This window comes from Ursus arctos, unplaced genomic scaffold (genome assembly GCF_023065955.2).
Source record: "Ursus arctos isolate Adak ecotype North America unplaced genomic scaffold, UrsArc2.0 scaffold_4, whole genome shotgun sequence".
In the NCBI taxonomy this organism is placed as follows: Eukaryota; Metazoa; Chordata; class Mammalia; order Carnivora; family Ursidae; genus Ursus; species Ursus arctos.
Genome location: NW_026623056.1, coordinates 31,889,600 through 31,902,177, shown reverse-complemented (window position 1 = coordinate 31,902,177; position 12,578 = coordinate 31,889,600). Strand labels below are relative to the sequence as shown.

Sequence of the window (12,578 nt, the reverse complement as noted above, 5' to 3'; positions counted from 1 at the left end):
AGGAGACAAACCGTAAGAGACTCTTAACCATAGGAAACAAACTGAGGATTGCTGGAGGGGAGGGAGGTGGAGGTATGGGGTAATTGGGTAATGGTCATTAAGGAGGGCACATGATGTAATGAGCCCTGGATGTTATTTACAACTGATGAATCAGAGAATTCTACCTCTGAAACTAAATATACTATATGTTAATTAATTTGATTTAAATAAATTAAATTAAAAAAATAAAGTGCCTCACATATAAGGATGTCAGTGTAGCTAGGACAACAGTAGCAAGGTGGGAGTAATGGGGAGGATAGTAGGAGATGAAGTCAGATGAGTAATAGCTAATATAGGCCATTGTAAGGGCCTTGGCTTTTACTCTGAATTAAATTGGGACTCATTATAGTGTTTTGAATAGAAAGGAGACATGATCAGACTTAAATTTTAAATTGATCATCTTGGTTGAAGATGGATTTTGAGATGGAAGAGAAGGGTAGAAGCCAGGAGACCAGTAAAGAGGCTGTTGCACCCAACTAGAGATGATGTTATAGGCTGACAGATTCAGCAAATAAAAATACAGGATACCCATTTAAATTTGAATTTCAGATAAACAGTAAATATTTTTTAGTATCATTATATACTAGATACTACATGGGACACACAGTAAAAACAAAACAAAAACAAAACCCTATTTATTGTTTATTTGAAATTCAGATTTAAAATATGGAAAGAGCCCAGATATCCATCAACTGATGAGTAGATAAGGATGTGGTATATACAATGGAATATTACTCAGCCATCAAAAAGAATGAAATCTTGCCATTTGCAACATGGATAGAACTAGAGGGTATTATACTAAGCAAAATAAGTCCAAGAAAGACAAACACCATATGATTTCACTCATATGTAGAATTTAAGAAATAAAACAGATAAACATAGGGGAAGGGAAGGAAAAATAAAATAAGACAAAAAGGGAGGAAAACTGGACTCAACTATAGACAACAAACTGAAGGTTGCTGGAGAGGAAGTGGATGGGGGAATAGGGTAACTGGATGATGGGCATTAAGGAGTGTACTTGAAGTAATGAACACTGGGTGTTGTATGCAACTGATGAATCACTAAATTCTACCTCTGAATCTAATAATACAGTATATGTGAATTGAATTTATATAAAAAATTAATTTTAAAATGGTGCTCAGATTCTGGATATACTTTGAAGGTGGCGCAAACAGCATTTGATTATTGAGTAGATGTAAGGTACAAGAGACGGACAGTAATATGATTTTAAGATTTTTTAATTGAACAACTGGAAAGATACAAGTTGTTATTCACTGGAATAGATAAGGCTGCAGGTCAATCAAATTTAGAGGGATGAGCAGGAATTCAGGTTTTAGACACATTGAGCTCCTTTTTTAAAAGATTTATTTATTAATTTTAGAGAGAGAGAATTGGCAGGAGGGAGGGGCAGGGGGACAGAATCTCGAGCAGGCTCCGTACTGAGCAGGGAGCCTGATGTGGGGCTCAATCCCTTGACCCTGAGATCCTGACCTGAGCTGAAATTAAGAATTGGATGCTTAACCGACTGAGCCACCAAGGTGCCCCTGCTTGGACATGTTGAGCTCTTAAGTTGGGTGGTAGATTAATAGTCATTCTTTTTATTGTCATGCATTATAGCTTACATATATGTAACAAATATTATGTAAGAAAATACGTAATAAAAATAACTTAAAATACTATCCTCAAAAATAAAAAAAAGGAAGTAATGAAAGCCATTTGAAGTTGTGGACTTGACTGAAAAGCTACTTAAAGAAAAAACTAAGCAATCTTGAGTGGTTTGGTATATTTTAAGAAATCTAGAAGACACTGTCCACCTGTGTACTGCCCTCAGTGCCTGGTATTGTATATTTCTATAGGAAAATTCTATGTGAATTCTGAAGATAAGCATGAGCATACTTATTTAAACTATATGTGATAGAACTACCTTTTTCTCTTTTTTTAGTGTTAAGACACGACCAGTGCGGATGCCTCCAGGGTATCAAGCAGAGCTTGTTATTCAGTTGGTATGGGTGGATGGTGAGCCTCCCCAACAGATTACTAGTCTTGCTGTAAGCTCAGCATATGGAATGTAAGTAGTTAAGCATTCTCATTTGTATTAATATATTTGATATATTCAGATATTTATTTTAAAATACGTAAGTCCTAAAAATGGAAGGAAGCCCTTAACCTAGATTTTTACTTGATTGAAATAGTATAAGAAAAATAATAACATAAATAAAAACTATGATTATTTGTTCTTGCTTGAATTCAAACTTGAGATAATATTCTCACTTTTAATGTTAGGAGGTTGTTACGATGTTAGTACACATACTTTTTTGTTTATTTTCTATCCTTTTTCTCTTTGTGTTTCAATTTCGATACTTTCTTCTGACTTGTCTTTTAGAGTTCACTAATTCTTTCTTCAACTGTTTCTAATCTTGTGGTAGATCTACCCATGGAATTCAGTTTCAGTTATTTTATTTTTCAGTTCTATGCCTTTCATTTGGTTCTTTTTAAAGTTTCTGGTTATCTTCCAAAATTATCACTCTTTTCCTTCATCTCTTTGAACGTGTTGAATATAGTTCCTTTAAATATGTGTTTGATAACTTCCTGTGTGGTATCTAATTTATTATTTGTCTTGGATTTTGATCATATTATCTTCATGTATCCCAGATTTGCTTTCTGGTTTTGTTGCTAATTTTTTATGGAACATTATATGAATTTATATAACATCATATATTTATTTATATTATCTATAAATAAATATTATAAAGATAATTTTGGTTTTAAGTGATGTTATAATCTTCCAAAAGGTACTCACATTTCCTCTAATAGGCTAAACTAAGAGGAAATAGAAAGCTTAGAACAACGTATTCCAATCAGACATTCTTTGAAAGTTGGATTGTATTCCCTTTAAAAGCTAATTCTAATTAATCCTTATTTCTAGATTGTAGCCCTCCATAGAAGTTATGCCAAATTATACTCCCACCAACAATGTTTTAAGAATGCCTGATCTTCCATTACTTTTAACAATGGTGTATAACCAAACTTTTAATCCCTGTCATTTTGTTAAGAAGTATATAGGTAGACTTTTCTCATATCTTAAGTGAAATTCAACATATTTTCCTGTACTATGACATTTCTGTTTACATTCTTTGTCCATTTTTCTGCAGTGTTGTTAGTATTTCTCTTATAGATTTGCAGAAACTATTTACAAAGTAGGAAATTAGCTTTCTATGTGATGGAACTTGCCAGTATTTTCCCTTTTATTTATGAGGTTGTTTAGGATGGCTTTTTCCATGCATAAATTAAAAAAAAAATTTAAAGTAATTCTATTTTTTATGGCTCTGGATTTTGTGTCCTACTTAGAAAAGCTTTCCTCACTTATTGTGTTCTCTTTTAATATATTTGTTTTTAACATATTTAAGTATTTCTTCTATCTATCACTTATTTACATATCAGATATGAAATAGGGATTAAAAACTTTTTTTCCAGATGATTAAGAGTTGTAGCCAACACCACTTCCTGAATATTTCATCTTTTCCCTCAAAATTTAGAATTATCTTTTATCAAATAATACATTTTTAAAAATATATTTGGCTCTACTTCTATACTTCCCATTAGTCCTCTAAGCTAAGTCTGATGAGCTCCAAGAGCTCTTTGAAGCCATTTGAAAGGGAGACTACCTAAAAAAAAATCACATGTATATGTGAATATACATAAGGGGAACTTGTTGACTGAAAATTGTTTAGTAGGAAAACTGGCAGAAACAGGCCTTTAATGAATGGAGGAGAGGATGGAAGTATGGGACAGTCAATAATCCCATTATTTGATATGGCAAGAATATATGTTTGCAAAGATATAGCCCAAGTAGTTATGGCCGATGACTGACCTCAAGCCATTTTCAGGGTTCTGTACTCAAAAGATTAACCTATAAAGGCAAGGAATGACAAAATTAAGAGGCTAGGAAGGTATATCACCAGGTTCAGAAGCTGAAGGTTGTTTAGAATAAGTCAGCACATTTTCCATGTAAAATAACTGTGGGGGTGACAGTCACTATAGAACCTCTGAAGAACCTACACTTGTATGAGAAAGACAACTTGGACACCTTTCTCATAGACAGTTTGAACTGCTGAAAAACTCCAGCTTAAGTGGCTACTTACATAAATCCCAGCAAAATTTTAAGCAATAAGTAATACCAGTATTATACAAAAACTTTCTGAGAATTGAGAAAGAAAAAGTCATATTCATCTCTTTATGGGCCAGCATAATCTGATGCCAAAATTTGAAAAGATCATTATTACTAAAAGTGCAACATGAATATAGGTGTAAAAATTCCAGCCAAAATATAAATAAATCTAGCAATAAAATAATTACATATTATAACCATGTTTGGCTTATGCCAGGAATGAAAGGGTTATTTAACATTTGAAATGAATTCATGTAATTTGTCACATTAAAGGATAAAATAGAAAACCATATACGTAAGCCATGAGATGCAAAGAGCAAAAACATTTGATAAGATTTATCATCTATTCATGATCTAAAAAGAAAAATTAACTAAACCAAGAAGGAAATTTCATTAATCTGATACATGGCAGCAAATATTATTCATACTTTACAGTAAAATGTTGAAAAGTTTACCTCTGAGATAAAAAGAGGACAAGGGTGACTGCTGTCACCACCTCTATTCACATCTACAGTAGTAGATCCTAGCCAGAGCAATACAGAAAGGAAAATAAATCAAAGTTATATGGACTAGAAAAAAAGGAAATGGAAAGAAATTATTATGTATGTACATTATTTAAATACTTTACAGATAAATTATTAGACTTACTAAAATATTTTAACAAGATTGCTGGATATGAAGTCAATGTAAAAATACATTACATTTCCATATACTGAAAAAATAGAAACTAAAATTGTATAAAGATTCCACTTATAATAAAATAAAAATAAAAAAATCTAGGACTATACCTAATAAAAGATGATCAAGATCTCTACACAGAAAACTATAAAAACTTAAGAGAAATTAAAGAACCTAAATCATGGACTGTAAAATTCAATAACAGCACAAAGATGTCACGTTTTCACAAAATGATCTATAGATTTACTACAATGCTGATATAAATTTTAGCAGGCTTTTTCCCCCTGGAAGTTTAAAACTGGTTCTAAAATTTATAGAGAAATGCAAAGGACCCCAGTTAACTAAGAAAAAACAGAATTAGAAGACTTGCTCTATTGGAAAAGAAGACTTATTAAATAAAGGTAGATTAGTTATGACAGGGCTTCTGTTGGCACAGGAGAGATAGACAGGACCAATACACAGAAAAAAGAGTGCAGAAAGAGATCCAGGCATTTATAGCCAAATTTGTTCTTCAGAGCAATAGAGGAAATGACATGTTTTCCCCAACAGATACTACAAAGTCAATCGAAAAATTATATAGAAAAACTGAAATCTTACTCTTCTTTCCTACTATACACAAAGATTCTAGAAGGTATTACAGGAGAATATCTTCATTACACTTGTGTTAAGAAAATATTTCTTCAACAATACTCAAAAAGTATTAACCATAAAGAAAAACATTAAGAACTTCTTGGGAAAAAAGGGCATCATTAAGAGAGTGAAATGGAGGACAAGGAAGAGATATTTGGATTAATTGTATCTGACAATGGACTCATTCATATGCAGAGTGTAAAAAGAGTCTCATGAATCATCAATAAGGAAAACACAAATAATAGAAAAAATGCAGAAGAAATTTGAGTATGTCGCAAAGAAAGATGTATAAAAGACAAATATATTTTCACATATATATGAGAAGGTACACAACTCCATCAGTAATGTTGGTAGGGTTTGCAAAGATACTGGGTAGCAGGAACTCTCATACATTGCTGTTAAGAGGGTAAATTGTTGAATCTACTTTATAAAATTGTTAACATTATTTACTCCATATGTTGACACACACTACAACCCAAAAGTTTCATTTCTGGGTATATACCCAATGAAAGGCAAGCATCATGTGTTTCAAAAGATAGTAGCATTATTTGCAATGCTAATGTTATATTTAAAATAGCCCCAAACTATAATAAAAGATGTCCATTAGAGTAGATCAAATAAACATATCCTATGTTTATCATATAAACATATCCTATGTTTATCATATAAACATATAGTAACATATGTAGATCATATAAACATATTGTAACATATCCATTTGAATTCTACAGCAATTAAAGTGAAAAACTATATTTACATGTAACAAGATATACGAAAAAAGCCAAACATCTATCAAAAACAAGCAAAACTGGTATTGAAAGTCAGATTTGGGGAGACAGGAAAGAGTAGCAATAATTGGCAGAAGCATGAGGCAGCTGCTTGTAACATACTATTTCTTGACATAGTGGTGGTTATGTGGGATTGTTCACTTTGTGATAATTCACTGAAGTGTACAATTATGTACACTTTCATTTATGAGTGTTTCACATGAATAAAAAAGTATAAGATTTTTACAAATTGAGTAATTTCTAGAAATTTATCCCATAAATATATTGCATATTTTAGTGCAAATAACTTACGAAGGATATTCATTGTTGTATTGTCAATAGCCATAGACTGGAAGCAACCTATTGTCCATTAACAAAATTCTAGGTAAATAAATCAGATTACACATAAATATTGTGGAGTTATTTTTAAAAATTCACATCCCATGGATTTACATAGAATAAGTACCAAAATATCTAATAAGGTTAAAAAAAATCAAGGTACATGATATTATTTATACTACGCAACATTGTTTATCTGTAATATGCTATAAACAACCAGAGTACATTTTTTTAATTCCTACAAATTGATAAGAAAAAAATTATCCAATTACAAAATAAGCAAACTATATAAACAGGCAATTCAGAGAAGTGCATGGCCAGTAAATATGAAAGGATTTATAACTTCACTAGTAACAAGTAAAAAAAAAAACTGAGACAACAGAATGGCAATTTTTATCTGTTATATGAGAGAATTTTTAAAGATTGTTAATATTTTCTGTTAACAATATGAGGAAATGATTCTTTTTTATACATTTTATCTTTTAAAATAAAACTAAGCTTATCTTTTGACCCTAAAATTCTAATCTTAGTGAAATTTTTACAATTTCTGGACTCACTTATTCAGTTTGTAGAAAGATGTTCTATATTACATATAATAACAAAACATTTGGAACTATATATAAATGTCCATAAATAGGAAGATGCTCTTTTAAAAAACATGTTACTTTTGGGGTTTTTTTATTATTAACCTTTGGGTTTTTTTTATTATGTTATGTTAGTCACCATACACTTCATTAGTTTTTGAGGTAGTGTTCCATAATTCATTGTCTGTGTTTAACACCCAGTGCTCCTTGCCACCCTGAACGTGCCTGATCTCATCTGATCTCAGAAGCTAAGCAGGGTCGGGCCTGGTTAGTACTTGGATGGGAAACATATTACTTTTTTACCTTAGAATACAATGCAACAGTTAAAGAACACAGACAAGGAAGTATGTCTTTGACATATTTTTGTGAAAATAAGAAAGTTATAGAACAAGTACATGCTTGTTAAGACATGGAAAAGAGCAAGATAGGTATAAAAACTGTTAATGGCAATCATTTTTGAAAGGGGGATTGGCATACAGTAGGCCAATTAAGGGGACTTTCATCTTATATTTATTGTTGAAATTATTAAAGTAAAAATAATTTTTTAAGTTTAAAAAAACTAAAAAAAGAAAACTTTGTTTTGTGCCTCTGAACATACTTTCCTTAGGGACTTGGGAATGTGAGCTGAGAATCATCAGATACCAGAAATGGTTAGAAAATCTTGGACCTATGGTATGTGATCAATGACTTGAAAATCATTTGAAAGTATAAATATCAAAATTGATACAATGCAGCAAGGTAACAGAACAAGATGTGTGGAGAAAAAAACAGGGTGAGAAATCAAAGTAATTGAAGGAATCTAATGAGAAGATTAAATGTGAATAGTTTACTTTTATTCCAAAGATAGAAGCAATTATGTTCTTCTATTATTATGAGCTCTTCATACTCCCATAATTTCCAGAGGATAAAGAGCCATAAAGTTTTGATGGTTAGGCTTAGTGGAAGCTCTGTTTTTTTTAGTTACTGAGATAATTAAGTGCAAAGTTAAAGAGCCTGAATGCTAGAGTCAGATTCTTTGGGATTCAAATCTTAATTCTGTTTTCTAGCTCTTGAATCTTAGGAATGTTACGTAAAGTTTCTGTGTTCAATTTCCATATCAGTAAAATGAGATAAAATGTTGAGAGGATTAAATGTATTAACACATATAAGATGTAAGTTTTAGGGGCACCTGGCTGACTCAGTCAGTAGAGCATGTGATTCTTGATCTCAGGGTTATGAGGTCAAACTCCACATTAAGCATGGAGCTTACTTAAAAAATAAAAATAAAATAAAATGTAACTTTTAGACTCAGAGCAGGATACACATGACATATTCAAATAGAATAATTGAGGAGTTTTTACATGGACGGGATCTTATTTAGGATGTAGAAAAACACGAAATAGTGTAGTATCCCAGGGCTAGAAAGGATAGTGCTTCATTACCACCCATAAAATAATAACTTGAAGACATAAATATTACATTATTTACCTGAATAAAAAGTAAACCAATAATAGAGTGATTTTATCTAACATACAAAAAGAATTTATAGATGAGGAGAAAATCAAGATGGCAGAGTAGAAAGATTCTGAATTTACGTTCTTCATGGACACACCAAAATTATGGCTACGTATAGGACAGCTCTCTCTGAGAATGACCCGAAGACTAGAAGAATAACTCTTACACAATTGAGGATATAAAGGAAAAGCCACACGGAGACAGGAAGGAGGGGAAGAGATACAGACTAGTCAGGACCTATATGCCCAGAATGGCAACCCCCAAGTGGCAAGGATATCACAAAGGCAGGGGTACTCCCTGAGGAGGTAGGGGTTAAGGCACCACATTAGGCACCTCTGCCCTGAGGACCTGCACTGGGAAGATGTGCCCCATAACATCTACCTTTGAAAACCAGCAGGGTTTAACTCTGGGAGAGCCATGAGGCTATAGGAAAATGAGACTCTGCTCATAAAGAGCCTGTGCACAAACTCATTTGCACCAAGACGCAACAGAGAGGCAGCAGTTTAAAAGGAAACTGGGCCCTACTTGAAGGAGATTTATTGACTAATTTTAGGATGTGTGCTGGAGGGACAGGATCTGTAGCAACTTTCTTCAGGAATAGATGCACTTTTTTATATTCCTCTTCCTAGCTAGCCTGGTACTGGAAGACACCATTTCCGATACTCTCCATCTACCTTGTTAGCATTACCCATCCCACCCTGGTGTTCCCTTGTGGGCATATCACCAATGCAGCTACAACAGTCATGGCCAGACCTTGCAGACAACCATAAGAGAGGCTAGTGCCCCCCAACAACATACTCAAAGAAGCTGTAGCCAGGCCTCTCAGCCAGCTGTTCCAGGGGTCAGCCCATCTACCAGTACACCTGTAGCAGCTACAGCCCAGCCACAACAGAATGAAACACAGAACCCACACAGGGGACACCCCGGAGCACCTGGTTCTGGTGAACAGTTGGGATTGCACTTCTGGGCCACACAGGAAATCTACCTAAGGCCACTCCTTCACAACTGGGAGATATAGCTGATCTACCTAATATGTAGAAACAAACACACAAAGTCAAGCAGAATGAGGAGAGGAATATGTTTCAAAAGAAAAAACAGACAAACCTCAGAGAAAGAACTAAATGAAACTGAGATAGGAATCTACCTAATAAAGAGTTCAAAATTATGGTTATAAAGATGATAACCAAACTTGAGGATAAACACAGTAAGGCCTCCAACAGAAAGATAGAAAAATATAAAAAAGAGCCAGTCAGAGCTGAAGAACACAATAACTGAAATGAAAAATACACTCAAGGGAATCAACAGCAGATAAGATGATGCAGAAGTACAAATTAGTGATCTAGAAAACACAGCACTGGAAATCACCCAAGCTGAACATCAAAAAGAAAGAAGAAATTTAAATTGAGAATAGTTTAAGGGACCTCTGTGACTTCAAGGGTACTAACATTCACATTATAAGAGCTCCAAAAGAAGAATGAAAGGGGCAGAAAATTTAATTGAAGAAATAATAGCTGAAAACTTCCCTAACCTGAGGAAGGAAACTAAGATCCATGTCCAAATATCACAGAGAACCCCAAACAAGAAGAACCCAAAGAGATCTACACTGAGACACATAATAATAAAAATATCAAAATTAAAGAGAGAATTTTTTTTCAGGCACAGCTAATTGGGTAAATTTATTAACACTATCTTAGACAGGGTTTGCGGGGTAGAATATAGTTTTTATCTCCAAGGCCAACTGCACCAATTGGTAGCAACTTCCTATGGAGCTTTTTTTTTTTTTGTTACGTTCAATTAGCCAGCATATAGTACATCATTAGTTTTTGATGTAGTTTTCAAAAGCAGCAAGAGAAAAACAACTAGTTACATACAAAGGAACCCCCCCCCCCATAAGGTTATGAGGTGATTTTTCAGCAGAAACCTTGCAGGCCAGAAGATAGTGGCATGACATATTCAATGAGCAGAAAAGAAAAATACATACAACCAAGAATACTCTATCTAGCAAAGTTTTCATTCAGAATTGAAGGAGAAATAAAGAATTTCCCAGACAAAAGTTAAAGGAGTTCATCACCACTGAACTGGCTATACAAGAAATGTTAAAGGGACTTCTTCAAGTGGAAAAGAAAAGGCCATAACTAAAAGTAAAAAATTATGAAAGAAAAAAACCTCACAGGTAAAAGCAAATATGCAGTAAGGGCAGTGGATCAGCCACTTATGAAGCTAATATAAATGTTAAAAGACAAAGTAGTAAAATCAACTGTGTCTGTAATAATTAGTTAAGGGATACACAAAATAAGAAAATACAAAATATACTTATACATATACTTAAAATGTGGAGAGGTGGAATACAAATATAAATCAGCAGTTTAATACTAATTGCAACTTACCTGGGGTGTTAAATATAAACGTCATGGTAACCACAAAGCAAAAACCTACAATAGAAACACAAAAAATAGAGTAATCTAAACATAGTAAGGTCATCATTCACAGGGAAAGACAGCAAGAGAAGAAAAAAAGAACAAAGATGAACTATAAAAACAATTAACAAAATGACAATAAGTACATACCTATCAATAATTACCTTAAATGTAAATCAACTAAATGCTTCAATCAAAAAACATAGGGTGGTTGAATGGATAGATATAAGAACAAAACCCATCTTATACTGCCTGTAAGAGACTCACTTCAGACCTAAAAGCACACATAGGCTGAAGGCAAAGGATACAAACTGAACTAAAACAAAACAAAACAAAATAATGCTTGTGTCACAATACTTGTATCAGAAATGAAGTTTAAAACAAAGATTGCAATAAAAGACAAAGAAGGGCATTACATAATTTTAAAGGGATCAGTCCAACTAGGGGTAAATATCTATGTTATTTGGAACAACATGGATGGACCTAGAAGGTATCATGCTACATGAAATGTTTGAGAAAGACAAACACCACATGATTTCACTTACATGTAGAATCTACAAAACAAATGACCAAACACACACACACATATACACACACAAAACCCAGAAACAGACATAAATACAAAGAAAAAAACCTGGTAGTTGCCAGAGGGGAGGGGGTTGGTAGGTGGAGCAAAATAGGTGAAGGGGATTAGTGGGTACAAACTTCCAGTTGTAAAATAAATAAATCTCAGGAAGGAAAAGTACAGCATAGGGAATACAGTCAATAATATTGTAATGACTTTGTATTTTGATAGATGGTAACTACACTTATGTTGTGCATTGTATAATGTATAGAATTGTTAAATCACTTTGTTGTACACTTGAAACTAATATAACATTGTATGTCAACTATACTTAATAGTCCATTTTATTCAGGTATTATCTATAATAATGTAATTGTTTAAACAGAATTATTTAATATAAAATGTTAATTTCTTTGAACAAGAAAATTGATATGGGAGGGGCTCCTGGGTGGCACAGCGGTTAAGCGTCTGCCTTCGGCTCAGGGCGTGATCCCGGCGTTATGGGATCGAGCCCCACATCAGGCTCCTCCGCTATGAGCCTGCTTCTTCCTCTCCCACTCCCCCTGCTTGTGTTCCCTCTCTCGCTGGCTGTCTCTATCTCTGTCGAATAAATAAATAAAATCTTAAAAAAAAAAAAAAGAAAATTGATATGGGAAATTTAGGAAATTAAGTTAGGCTTCTTATGAGAAAATAAAGCTAAGACATACACAACCTACAAAAATACTGTCCAATAGGTCTTTCTGCAATGATGGAATTGTTTTATAATCTGAGCAGTCCAATATGCTACTGCTAACCACAGTGAGCACCAAAAATGAAGCTAGGACAACTAGGAACTGAACTTATAACTCTATTTAAGTGTAATTAAGTTACATTTTAGATGAAAATTTAAACTTTTAA

General features: G+C 33.2%; 1 protein-coding gene across 1 annotated transcript in view; it reads left to right on the top strand.

Annotated features, from left to right (window-relative positions):
• The window catches only part of STXBP5L (syntaxin binding protein 5L), a 425,975-nt gene that overhangs the window by 314,517 nt on the left and 98,880 nt on the right, over positions 1 to 12,578 (top strand). Inside the window, exon 18 of the mRNA XM_044382469.2 lies at positions 1,982 to 2,107. Within this exon, the coding sequence (XP_044238404.1) occupies positions 1,982 to 2,107 (126 nt within the window). The remainder of the gene's footprint in view (positions 1 to 1,981; positions 2,108 to 12,578) is intronic.